The sequence below is a fragment of the Stegostoma tigrinum genome, chromosome 38 (genome assembly GCF_030684315.1).
Source record: "Stegostoma tigrinum isolate sSteTig4 chromosome 38, sSteTig4.hap1, whole genome shotgun sequence".
NCBI classification, from domain to species: Eukaryota; Metazoa; Chordata; class Chondrichthyes; order Orectolobiformes; family Stegostomatidae; genus Stegostoma; species Stegostoma tigrinum.
In genome coordinates, this window is record NC_081391.1 from 3,679,821 (window position 1) to 3,692,556 (window position 12,736).

General features: G+C 40.3%; 1 protein-coding gene across 2 annotated transcripts in view; it reads left to right on the forward strand.

The window, feature by feature from the left end:
* The window catches only part of LOC125447308 (myosin-9-like), a 149,237-nt gene that overhangs the window by 127,671 nt on the left and 8,830 nt on the right, over nucleotides 1-12,736 (forward strand). For both annotated transcript variants that reach the window (XM_048521626.1, XM_048521627.1), the window contains 4 exons: nucleotides 3,447-3,575; nucleotides 4,820-4,908; nucleotides 9,839-9,962; nucleotides 11,479-11,687. In XM_048521626.1, the coding sequence (XP_048377583.1) occupies nucleotides 3,447-3,575; nucleotides 4,820-4,908; nucleotides 9,839-9,962; nucleotides 11,479-11,687 (551 nt within the window). The remainder of the gene's footprint in view (nucleotides 1-3,446; nucleotides 3,576-4,819; nucleotides 4,909-9,838; nucleotides 9,963-11,478; nucleotides 11,688-12,736) is intronic.

Consider the following 12,736-nt stretch of genomic DNA (forward strand, 5'->3'; position numbering starts at 1 on the left):
CTTACAGAGGTTTATAAAATCATGACGGATGGGGAGAGGGTAAATAGGCAAGGTGTTTTCCCTGGGGTGGGAAGTCCAAAACTAGAGGGCATAGGTTTAAAGTGAGGAAGGAAAGGTAGAAGAGCGACCCAAGGGACACTGTTTTCACACAGGGTGGTGCATCTCTGGCAGCTCATTCCATGTGAATTGGTGGAGGCTAGTACAATAACAGCATTTAAAAAGAACCCGCATGGATATATGAATAGGAAGGGTTTAGAAGGATATGGGCAAGATGCTGGCAAACAGGGCTTTATATTGGATATCTGGTCAGCATGGATGAGTTGGACCAAAAGGTGACTCTAACTCACTGGATCCATTAGATCCCCATTCTCAAAGTACAAAAGACAACGCTGAAGAATTTGCATCTATTTTCAGTCAGAAAGGCCAAGTGGATGATTTATCATGGCTTCTTTCTGCTGTCCCCAGCATCATGGTTGCAGTCTTCAACCAACTGGATTCATTCCAAGTCCGATCAAGAAGCAACTGAAGACGCTGAGTGCTGACAACACTCTGGCAATAGTGTTGAAGATTTGTACTCCTGAAAAAGCATACTCCTAGCCCATCTATTCTAATACAGCTAACTTCATGGCATGCATTGACAATATAAGAAAACTGACCAAGTTTTTTTTTGAAGAACAAAACCAACCCAACTCTCAATTGTTAGCAAAGTGATGGAAGGGTTCATTGCTGCTCTGTGGAATAGCCTGCTTGCTCTTAGTTGGGGGTTTCGGTTTTCTCAGGATCACCTGGCTTCAGTCCTGTCTCTCAGTACTAGTCCAAACATGGGCAAAAGATCTATAGAAGAGCGGTGAACCTTGACATCGGGACAGCCTTTGACAGTGAGTGAGCAAGGAACCCTAACAAAACTAGAGTCAATGGGAATTGGTGGAGGTAGGAGAGAGACTCCACTAGTTGGAGTCACATTTTAACAAAAAGGAAGATTATTATGGTTTTAGGGCAACATCTTGGCCCCCAAGACAGAACTGCAAAAGATTCTTCAGGTAGTGACTTCTGCTCAACCATCTTCATTTATCAATGACCTTCCATCCATTGTGTTTAGAGCTGGGATGGTTTGTTGGTGATTGTACAAATGTTCAGCACCATTCATGAGTCCGCAGACTGAAACTGTCTTTGTCCAAATGCAGCAAGGCCTGGACAACCAGGATTGTGCTGATGAGGGTCAAGCAATTTGTCAGGCACTTGTGTGATGTGAAATGACTCTTTCCAAAAAGCAAATTTAACTTGTGCCCCATGATGATTAGTGGCATTACTGGTGGTGAATCCCTGCATACAACATCCTTAGGCAGTCACCAAAAACTGAACTGGACCAGTTGTACGAATACGATGACTCCAAGAGCAAGTCATGAGAAACTCACTGACAGTTTCTCCAATGCCTAGTCTTCCACAAAGCAAAGGTCAGGAGTGTGTTGGAGTATTCCACTTTCCTGAATGATTGTAGTTCCAACAACAGTCAAAAATCCCAACAGCATCCAGGGCAAAACAACCTGCTCAGTTGTAACCACAACCACCACTTCATGTAACGAAGGGAGTGAACACAGCAAATAGTGTGTACCATCTGCAAAATTCTCTGCACTAACTTGACAATGAGCCTGTTACAGCACATTCCAAACTGGCAACTTTTGCCACCTAGGTGGTCTAGGTCTCCAGAAACATGGAAACCCACTTGAAGCTATATTGTGTTACTTCACTACTGCCGAGTCGCTCTCTGATTGGATTGTGGGTATTCCTAAAATTCTAGGACTGCAGCAGTTCAAGAAGTCAGCTTTCTGCCATCTTGTCCAGGGTAGTTAAGGATGGGTAATAAACTGCTGGCTTTGCCAGCAATAGCCACATCCAAGATTGTTATTTTTAAAAGTTTGGAACCAACACTGTAGTAATCAACTGCATGGATAAAGCTTGAATATAGTTTCATATTTGAGCTACACTTTAAATAACCCCCTAAATGATGGTACTTATGTTGCCAGTTGCTTATCAGTCCCATGTTTGAAGTTTCATCCACTGGTGTACTGTCTCCACATGTCTTCCAGTGACTAAGCAGGTCACTATCGTCCAGCTGCTCCGACAGTGTCTCATTGGATTTTGACACTGTATCCTTTTCTAACTCCGGCCCTTTGACGCAAGTTAAAATCCCACATCAAGTCATCTATTGGTATTTGGTATCATGGTGCCTCATTGGCTTCCAAAACCACTTAGTATGTGGTCATTTCCTGTTGTTAATAACAGGAACTCTAGGTACAGACCAGCAATAGAAGGCATTTGTGACATCTCTTCGAATAAGGCAGGGAAAAAACCATTTCCAGGAAAACCGTAGTCTAAAAGGTTAGTCCAGAGTATCTGGTGCATTTGGCATAGGACATTGCCTTATTTATATTTCCTGAACTATCTGTATTTCCTTGGTCGGTTAGACCTATCCCTTTTCTGTTTAAAAGTGCTGTGTGAAATGCATCAATAATTGTCTTTGGGAAAAGGGCAGAAGAATTCTTGAGAATTATCTTCATAACACAAGCCCCACCATGCAATTCGCATAGCACCTTTTCATTTCTGCAGCTAGAGTCCAAATCAGCTTGCTTCTATTTCCTGTTGTCTTCCTGAGCATAAGAGTAACAGCACCAATACGACATAGTACCAGAAACTGCTGATTTTGATACTACCACATTCTGGGCTCATCTCACTCCATCAAACAAGCCTGTAACCACATAGCTCCATTGCAAGATATTGGAACATGGTGGGATTTTCCACTGAAGCAAATTGAGTTCTGGATTAGAAGGCCTGTGGATGACCACCTGACCAACCTCCAGTTAAGGCCCTTGAATGGTCAATTACCAAGTAGTTGAGAGCATCAATCCAGCAATGTCCCAATTACTTACCTATCCAGCAGGCAAGAAAAGTGGCTGCTTTTCCAGGAGGGAAACCAGGGTGACCTTCCTGCTGGGCTTGAGGTGGGTGTTTGCTACTTGCCACAAACTGTAATTTTGGGGTGTTAGTGATGGTAATGGTGTGCAGGCATTTGGCTGCTGAACCTACCCCGGCCTTGCTTCTGATTTCCCTGATCTCCCTTTCCACAACCCCCTCTCTGGGATTTTCAAACATACTTGTCTTGCTGGTGTCAGTATTGAAGTTTGATCAGCAAAAGCAGGCAGTGACACTCTTGCAGCTCTGTGACTGCTGATCTCTAGCTGGCAGCTTCAAGGATGGAAAGGCTTCCATCATACCACCTGATGAGTTAAGAAGCCCATGGTGAGATCAAAGTGCCTAATTAGTGCTTGATTCAGCACAGGCTGGAAACTAGTATGTGGAAGAACATACCAATCCCTTAAGAAATACCTGCTGTTGGAGAGATGGCTGTGGGCATGACTGTATTTTGTGACATGTTATGTTTTCAATAGGCTCAGCTTAAAGACTACCAGCGTGAACTGGAGGAAGCTTGCAGCTCTCGAGAGGAAATCCTGACTCAGTCCAAAGAAAATGAGAAGAAGCTCAAGGCACTTGAGGCAGAAATGCTTCACATGCAGGAGGTACAAGATTAAAATATGCTGAGATTAATGCAGAAGAAAATTTATTAAAACACTTGGAGGTTTTGAAACTGAGATTTTTGGCTCTCAACAAGTTGTTTCTTGTGCTGATCCAATGATTACCAACCATGTGAAAAATGTCCATTTTTCTGACAACATGCTTATTTAAGTGGACTTGTTGCTGTGAATTTAACAACAGGCACATACGTCATTTGACATCTAAAGTGCATACAAAATACAACATTATCCACTTGCAGCAATAAAACTTCAAAAAGTCCGAGTGCCATCAGAATGTGACATAGCGTGGCATCTGGAATGCACTGCCTGGATGTGATGAAACCAGATTCAGGTGCAGCTTTCAAAAGGGCAAATTATTTCAAATTTACAAGGCTCTATGAAAGGGTGGGAGAATGGGACTCGGAGTTGCTCTTGTTGAGAGCTGACAAACGTGCAGAAAGTGAATGATCTTTAATGCTGAAACCGTTCTATAACTCTGTGCATGTGTAGCATCTATATTTTTGACATTTCTACTTATTCCTTTATGCACAATGAAATCTCACTAGAGAGGGCAATATCTTAGACTGCATGCAAATACTGACTGAAAAGTTAAGTAATTTACTTCAGCCTATTAAATCTGCCCAGTCTTCCGCAAGCAAACCTACTTAATGGTTGGTGATTGAAGCAAAGTTTGATCAGTAATTTTTTAGTGTGTTGAATGTTTTCACTGCTTTTGTGTTGAATTTCTGAAAAGAAAAGTTTTCATTTATGAAACAGCAAATGGTAGCTGTGAGTTGCAATGAGGGCCCAGTCAAAAGGCAGCTGGTCCACAGAAGTGGATCTTTGCTGAATGCTTGCAGACTTTGCTGTCGCCATAGAGAGAATCTGTGCATAGCTTAACAATCCCTTGTGGTTCTGTTATTTTGACTGTTCCTTCTAGTTGAGTGTTTTTGCCAAAAAACTGATTATCTTTGGACTGTCACGGCTGGTATGTATGTTAAATAACATAGTTAAATGCCTCCCATGAACAGTGTAACTTAAACAGAAGTTTCAGAATTGACCCTGGAATTGCTAAATGCATGAAAGAACTTATGCAGGGCATTCATCTTAATAGGTGGAGAATGCTGAAATATGCATTTTGCAGGCAACTATTCGTCTTATTTAAGTTTTTTTTTTGTTTTTCTTTTTAAGATCATGACTGTTTGAAAGGAAGTAATGTTTTTAACTAGCACTTTTAAAAAATTATCTAGGAACTTGCTGCAGCTGAGCGTGCTAAGCGACTGATACAGCAGGAGAGGGATGAGCTGGCTGAGGAGATTGCCAGCAACAGTTCTGGAAAGTATGTACTTCTCCCAAATGGGGCTTTATTTTCTGCAATTCTTGTACAAATGGCTATATGAATGGTACAATGATTTCCTCCTCTGGAAAGAGCTAAACAGGGACAATTTTGTGAACATTTGATAGATTAGAACACTTGATATTCAGATTCAGTCATTGGATACATGGTTCAGTTGGTATACAGTAATCCGATTTCACTTGACCCTCTCTCTAGAGGGCAGACACATCACTAACAGTTGAATTTGCTCCATTTAACTTTTACTAAGTTGAAGCCAATTGTGACACTGATGATGTAACTAATTTGGGCCTCTGAATGTTCCCTTAGTTGTAGTGATCATGCTGTTCGTACAAGTGATTTGGCCACTTTGTCTTACTAGGATGAGCAATAATTGCTGGCCAGTCAACGACTCCCACATCCCATGAGTAAATTTGAAGTGTTTCCTTATTACCCAATCATAGCTTTTGTGATGAAATCACTTGCAGCTTCGACAAACTTAATCAAGAGGAATTTAACCCAGTACAACTTATGAAAACACTTCATATTTAAAGTTTCTCGGAATTAATTTTTCTAGATCCTTCAAAATTAATGTTTCCCCTTGTGGAAATACTTGGTATGGTAGAGAGATCATTGAAAGGCCATTGAAAAATCACATGACTCAATAACAATTGGTTTTGCTGTACACCCATGCTGGGGCTGTTTTGAGCAGCAACTGGCTTAAAAAGTTCCTTTTCTTTTTGCCTCTCTTTCACTTTGAGCATGAAACCTCCTGAGGAAGTGTTAACAGGTTGATCATCTTTTTCTGAAAAGAAGACCCTCTTGTTGAGTTCAGGGTAAAAACTATTTGCACTTCTGAAAGTGTAGTTTCAAGAAAAAGATGGGAAAATTAACCGTACAAATAGTTTTGAACAACTGTGATATTACAATTTGGGAACATAGCTGCAGGACGACAAACGCTGGGATCTCTATCCAAGGGTATTCAACCTTTTGGGAAGGACCGGCAAAGAGGAAAAAGAGGTGGGGTTGTATTGCAAATGGAAGTTGAAATCAGTGAGAAGGGATCCTGGTGCAGGAAATCTGTGGTATCTGTCTTGGAGGAACTAAGAAGCAACCAAGAATGAAAAACATTAGTGGATTTGTCTGTAGGAAAGGCATTAAGCAGGAAATTGAAGATGCATGCTGCAGTAATTTTTTACTTTTAAACTGGGCAAAGCATATTAACCATAATATTGTGATAGCAAAATTCTTGGCATGTGCAAGATGACTTTATAGAATAGTGTGTTGAGACCTGCAATCAGCTATCCTACTTTTGGTTTTGCACAATGATAAGGACTTAATGAATAATCTTATTGTAAGAAGATCTTTAGGAAAAAATAACCATTGCATGAGTTCTTTGAGAAGGTGACCAAACAGGTAGATGAGAGTAAACCGGTTGTTGTGGTGTATATGGATTTCAGCAAGGCGTTTGATAAGGTTCCCCACAATAGGCTATTGTACAAAATGCAGAGGAATGGAATTGTGGGAGATATAGCAGTTTGGATCGGAAATTGGCTTGCTGAAAGAAGACAGAGGGTGGTAGTTGATGGGAAATGTTCATCCTGGAGACCAGTTACTAGTGGTGTACTGCAAGGGTCAGTATTGGGTCCACTGCTGTTGGTCATTTTTATAAATGACCTGGATGAGGGCCGAGAAGGATGGGTTAGTAAACTTGCAGACGACACTAAGGTCGATGGAGTTGTGGATAGTGACGAAGGATGCTGTAGGTTGCAGAGAGACATAAATAAGCTACAGAGCTGGGCTGAGAGGTGGCAAATGGAGTTTAATGCAGACAAGTGTGAGGTGATGCACTTTGGTAGGAGTAACCAGAAGGCAAAGTACAGGGCTAATGGTAAGATTCTTAGTAGTGTAGATGAGCAGAGAGATCTTGGTGTCCATGTACACAGATCCTTGAAAGTTGCCACCCAGGTTGACAGGGCTGTTAAGAAGGCATACAGTGTTTTAGCTCTTATTAATAGAGGGATCGAGTTCCTGAACCAAGAGGTTATGGTGAAGCTGTACAAAACTCTGGTGCGGCCGCACTTGGAGTATTGTGTACAGTTCTGGTCACCGCATTATAAGAAGGATGTGGAAGCTTTGGAAAGGGTGCCGAGGAGATTTACTAGGATGTTGCCTGGTACGGAGGGAAGGTCTTACGAGGAAAGGCTGAGGGACTTGAGGCTGTTTTCATTAGAGAGAAGAAGGTCGAGAGGTGACTTAATTGAAACATATAAAATAATCAGAGGGTTAGATAGGGTGGATAGGGAGAGACTTTTTCCTAGGATGGTGATGGCGAGCACGAGGGGGCATAACTTTAAATTGGGTGAAAGATATAGGACAGATGTCAGAGGTGGTTTCTTTACTCAGAAGTAAGGGAATGGAGCACTTTGCCTGCAATGGTAGTAGATTCGCCAACTTTAGGTACATTTAAGTCGTCATTGGACAAGCATATGGACGTACATGGAATAGTGTAGGTTAGATGGGCTTGATCGGTATGACAGGTCAGCACAACATCGAGGGCTGAAGGGCCTGTACTGTGCTGTAATGTTCTATGATAGCATCCTTCATTAGAAAGGAAAGAGAAGTAGTGCAATCTGAAACTAGGGTCCTATAACAAAACAAAAGAAGCTGCAAAGATATGAGGGGTGAGTTGGTTGCAAAAATGGGTAACTTCCTTAAAAGGCTCAGCATTGGAAAAGCAATGTCAAGCATTTAAGAAATTGATGTATTTCAATTTATTCAGGCAAAATAACAGTAGAGAATGTAGCCCAACAATGGCTTACAAACGGTAAGTCTAGTAACTCAAAAGCAGTGTCATAAATTCCTTGAGAAAGAGCTAAGCCTGATTGGGAGCAAGTCTGAATTCAGCAAAGGGCCAAGATAACAAGTGTGGACTTGGATGAACACAGCAGGCCAAGCAGCATCTCAGGAGCGCAAAAGCTGACGTTTCGGGCCTAGGCCCTTCTTCAAAGGGCCAAGAAGTTGATTTTTGAAGAGCTTGAAGATGAGAATGAGAGAAACAGGTGGATTGTAAAAGCTTCCATTTGTATATAAAAGGAAGAGGAATATTGCAGACAAATTTATGCCTGTTACAGTCTGAAGTGGACAAATTAATCAAGGAGAACAAGGAAATGGCACAGCATTTAGACAACTACTTTAGTTGTGCCTTTACAGAAGAAAACAAACAACTTTCAGAAATGCTAGGGAAGCAGTGGTCTTTTGGAAAGGAAGAATTGAACGAAATGAGTATTAGTTATAAGGAAAATGTGCTGAAGAAATTAGTGGAACAGAAAACTATTAAATATCCAGGGCTTGATAATCTTCCCAGCTACTAAAGTGACTGTGGAGAAAGTAGATGAGTTGGTTGTCATCTTGAATTTAAAAGCGGATAATTGTTTTCAAAGAACAAAGAAAATTACAGCACAGGAACAGGCCCTTTGGCCCTCCAAGCCTGTGCCGATCAAGATCCTCTGTCTAACCTGTCATCTGTTTGCTAACGTGTCTGGCAACACGTTCCAGGCACCCACCACCCTCTGTAAAGAACTTTCCACGCGTGTATGGTTTCATGTATAGTTTTTTAATTTTGTCATAAGCCAGCTGAGCCAACACTTTGAAATAAGGTTATACTTCACAGTATAACCATGCAATTATAATCACTTACTTCAATAAGTGCAACTTGTCCTCTTTGTGCAAAGTTATGAGAAAACCATACGCTCCTATTGTAGTACTTCATCTCATTTGATTTGAAAAGATTTACTTCCTTGCTTACATCTTTTCTCTAACCACTTGACTTTTTGTTGAATTGGGCTATATCACAACTTTAATTTTTAAAAATTGATTGCCTATATCATTTTATTCTCGCTCCATCCAGAAATATGTTAACTTTCTCACATAACGTGTAAAGTGTTTTCCAGTTGCTGAGGCTGACAAACCACTTTTCACATCCCAGCTGTAGAGACAACCCAGCCCCACCACGTCCCATGTGTGATGGTGATGCGTATCTATCTTTTACCTTTCATTCTTTCACAGGATGTGAATGTTTCTGGCAAAGCCAGCAATTTTTGCTCATCACCGATTCCCATTGAACTTGTTGGCTTGTTAGGCTATTTGAGCAATTAAGGATCAATCACAGTGCCTTGAATCTGGAGTTACGAATGTCAGACCACGTAAACCATGGTGTGGAGGTACTGGAATTGAACGAGGATGGTAAAGTCAAGTCACATGACACCAGCTTTATAGTCAGGTGAAATTGACATAGGAGCAGTGCTCCAAAAGCTTATAATTTCAAACAAACCTGTTGGACTGTAGCCTGGTGTCATGTAACTTCTGACTTGCACAATAGTAAATTAGTGAACCTGATGTTTTGTTAATGATATTCAATGATGGTTGCATACTCACCATTATGCAGACAAAAGCTATATTAACTGGTTTTAAATTCTACCTGCTGCTGTGGTTGGATTTGAAATTGTGTTCAGGAAGTTAACCTGGGCCTCAGGTTTACTATTCCAATGATTATAAGCATGTGCTGCTTCTCCTTCAGTGTTTTGGTGATGTAAATGATTATAAGGGGGTTTAATAGTAGTACTATTTTCTAAACTTTGGATTTGCCTAGTTGGGTTTTAGTGTTTGTCTCTGATCTGTGCATCCCTGTATTTGTACAACAGGCAGCAATTGGCTTCGTGCTGAAGGAGTCTGTCTCATGGTTGGGCGTGGAAGGTTGACCCCTGGGGAAAGTGACAGGTGTGCTGACTGTTTTAAGTGCATGTGTGAGAGTGTGTCTGTCCAGAATAGGTTCAGGGGTTGGCTTTTGTTGCAGTATTTCTACTTAGGAAGAGAAACACTGACAATTGAAGGATTATTTCTGACCAATTATTTTTTTGTTTTTTTTTAAATATAGATCTTTGGCTCTCGAAGAAAAGAGACGGCTTGAGGCCAGGATTGCTCAACTGGAGGAGGAGGTAGAGGAGGAGCAGACCAATGCTGAAATGGCCAATGATCGCCTCAGAAAAGCTAATCTCCAGGTATGTGCTAAATGAACGTTCACTTTGTTTTTCATGTAATTCATCATGTTCTATGGATAGTTAAAAATTACATAATCCCATTTCCTCATCAAATTACTGTATTGACTTAAACGGATGGGTCAAAAAATGTTAGACAATTTTTGTCGACAAAGTGTGACCATAGGTTAAAAATAGGCAGTGTTTATTTGTGCTGTGACATTGTGAAGGACGTGCTCAGTTGTAGCTTTCAGCATGTCCTGTGAGCTGGTGACATGAAACTGAATAGGTTGATTTGACATAAACGGGCAGTAAAGTTTATCCATTTTTAGGTGTGCAGGTCTTCTATGTGGTCCACTTATTGTTTACTAAATGTTTCTTCTGTAACATGCTTCTGCTAATTCAGTAAATTAATGTAAGGATCAGTTTTAAAATATATTTCTTAATTTTTTTCTTAAAAATTACTAATGTGGAATTATTGAAACTCTTATTAACCTCAGGAATTGACCTACCTGAACTGTGTTGAAACCCTTTGCAGAAAAAGGATCTAGCCTAAGGATGCAGGCCTAAGGATCTAAAATGCTGACATAAAACTTCATTGTGATTGTGATCTCATCACAAATGGGGAATTGGAGTAAATTTTTGCCCATGTGTTCTGTGTTCTACACTGAAATACTGCAGTGGAATTTTCATTATAATGCCATTAGTGATATTATTGACCACATAGTAGATGGAAGCAACGAATTTTAATGTTGAAAATCCCATGGGAAATGCTCACATTGCAGATTCTAAAGCATTGGGAGGTGACATTGTCTTTCATAGATCCAAAATCTGTCGCTGACCAGGAAGGTGTCAGGAACAACTGTGTATGTGCCTATGGCTGCGTTGTGGACCAAATTTGCATGTGGGACATTTCCTGTTGTCTTTTCAATCAGCGGCAGGAGTTAGAATTCAAAATATGGCCTCTAAACTGTATAGCCTTAGTTAACTAACATACATATTTGTGTGTCGGTGGCATTAAGCTCCTTGAAATTACCTTACTGTTACAATTTATTGGTCGCGAGCCAGTCTTTATTGATTGCCTAAATTTCAGTTTAATTGTAACTTGAAAAATTTTGTAAGCAAAAATAAAATTGGGGTATGTGTGTTGCACACAGTCCACAGACTTGGGCAGGTAATGTGAACTGTTTTTTTAAATGTGGATGAGTTAGTCGGCACAGTTGAATTTACTTGTGAGACTTGAAACAATTGTTCTAAAGATTCTGATAAAGAACATGCATGATTTAGTGACCCTACGTATTGGGGACCCTAAATTAATACTGCTGCAGTATACCTGTAATCCCCTACTCTGTACTTCTGGGGAGAACTTAGCAGAGTAGTTAGTTTGTAAGAACTAGAAATGATGCTCTGGTTAGGGCATTTTGGTCAAAAGGTTTCACTCAACTCTCACGTATTGTTGGTTGAGTGTTAAAACCTGTTTAAATGTCAGTATTTTGTGTTAAATGTTAAATCTTTTGCATTTAATGATTCTGTTGCAAAGGTTGACCAGATAAATGCAGATCTTTCAGCTGAACGCAGCAATGCCCAGAAGGCTGAAAATGCTCGCCAGCAATTAGAACGTCAGAATAAGGAGCTGAAAGCCAAGTTGCAAGAGATGGAGAATGCTGTTAGATCTAAATACAAGGCAAATATCACAGCACTGGAGGCCAAAATTGCTCAACTGGAGGAGCAGCTTGATGCAGAGACACGGTACAAATAGTTCTGAAATAATATAGATGAAGTATGCTAGGAGTAAATATCTTTGAGGAGGAGGTCGGGAAAGATGCTATTTATAGTGTTTGTTGGAGATGTTTAGTTTCCAATCAATGTTCCCTGATGTGACCTGCTATGCACTTAGCTTCCTGAAATAGTGAATTTGAGAAATATAAATGGACAGTTTAACATTAGCATTTAAAATTGGAATTAGAATGTTTCTATGCGTTAGTACAGAACTGAATAAAACAAAGTTCCCTTTTGTTCTAGTGCTGCTTTGATCAAGATATCCCTGCAAAAGTTCTTTTAATAAAACTTTTAAGTAAAAGTTTATAGTTACAGCACAGAATGAGGCCGCGACGTCTGTTGTTTTTGTGCTAGTTCTCAATAGATTAGGGTTTGTTGTGGGGGAGGGTGTTGGTCATAATCTTATTGTATTCTCTCTTAATCTGACCCTAATTAATAGCTTGCTATTTCCTACTCTAGTCTGTCAATTCTTTTTACACCTAGCTTCTCCTTTCCTAACAATGCATTGTGCCTCAGGGTCGAGTTATTTTAAACCTTCAACCATATCACAAGCACACCTCCCTATTTGGGCAATTGACCCTGTCCTGTTGAGCTGTCTTTACAAGCTCCATCTCACTGCCAGTGGAATCTTTCTTTCCTCCAATATCTGTCCAATCATGCATGCACCTACTGTATCATCCAATTTCTGTATCCATTAATTTTTGGTTACTGGGAATAATCTGGAAGTTAGTGCCTTTTTGATCTCCTTCCTTGTTTAAAATTTCTCTGAAGCACCTCATTTCTGTTTTTGCCTAAGCTTTCCAGAATTGACACTTTCTGCTTGTTTGCCCTCCAACTTCTATGCTCTGCAGCTATTTGGTGACATCTTGACCCTGACATTAGGAAGCAATATGCTGACCTGGAATCATGACTGCAGCCATGTAAATATCTGCCTGTCCCTTAATTGTAGAATCCTCAATTATTGTTGCAAGAGGAATTACCAGTTGCCAGTATTGAAACCTTTTTTGCTAGGTTAAAAA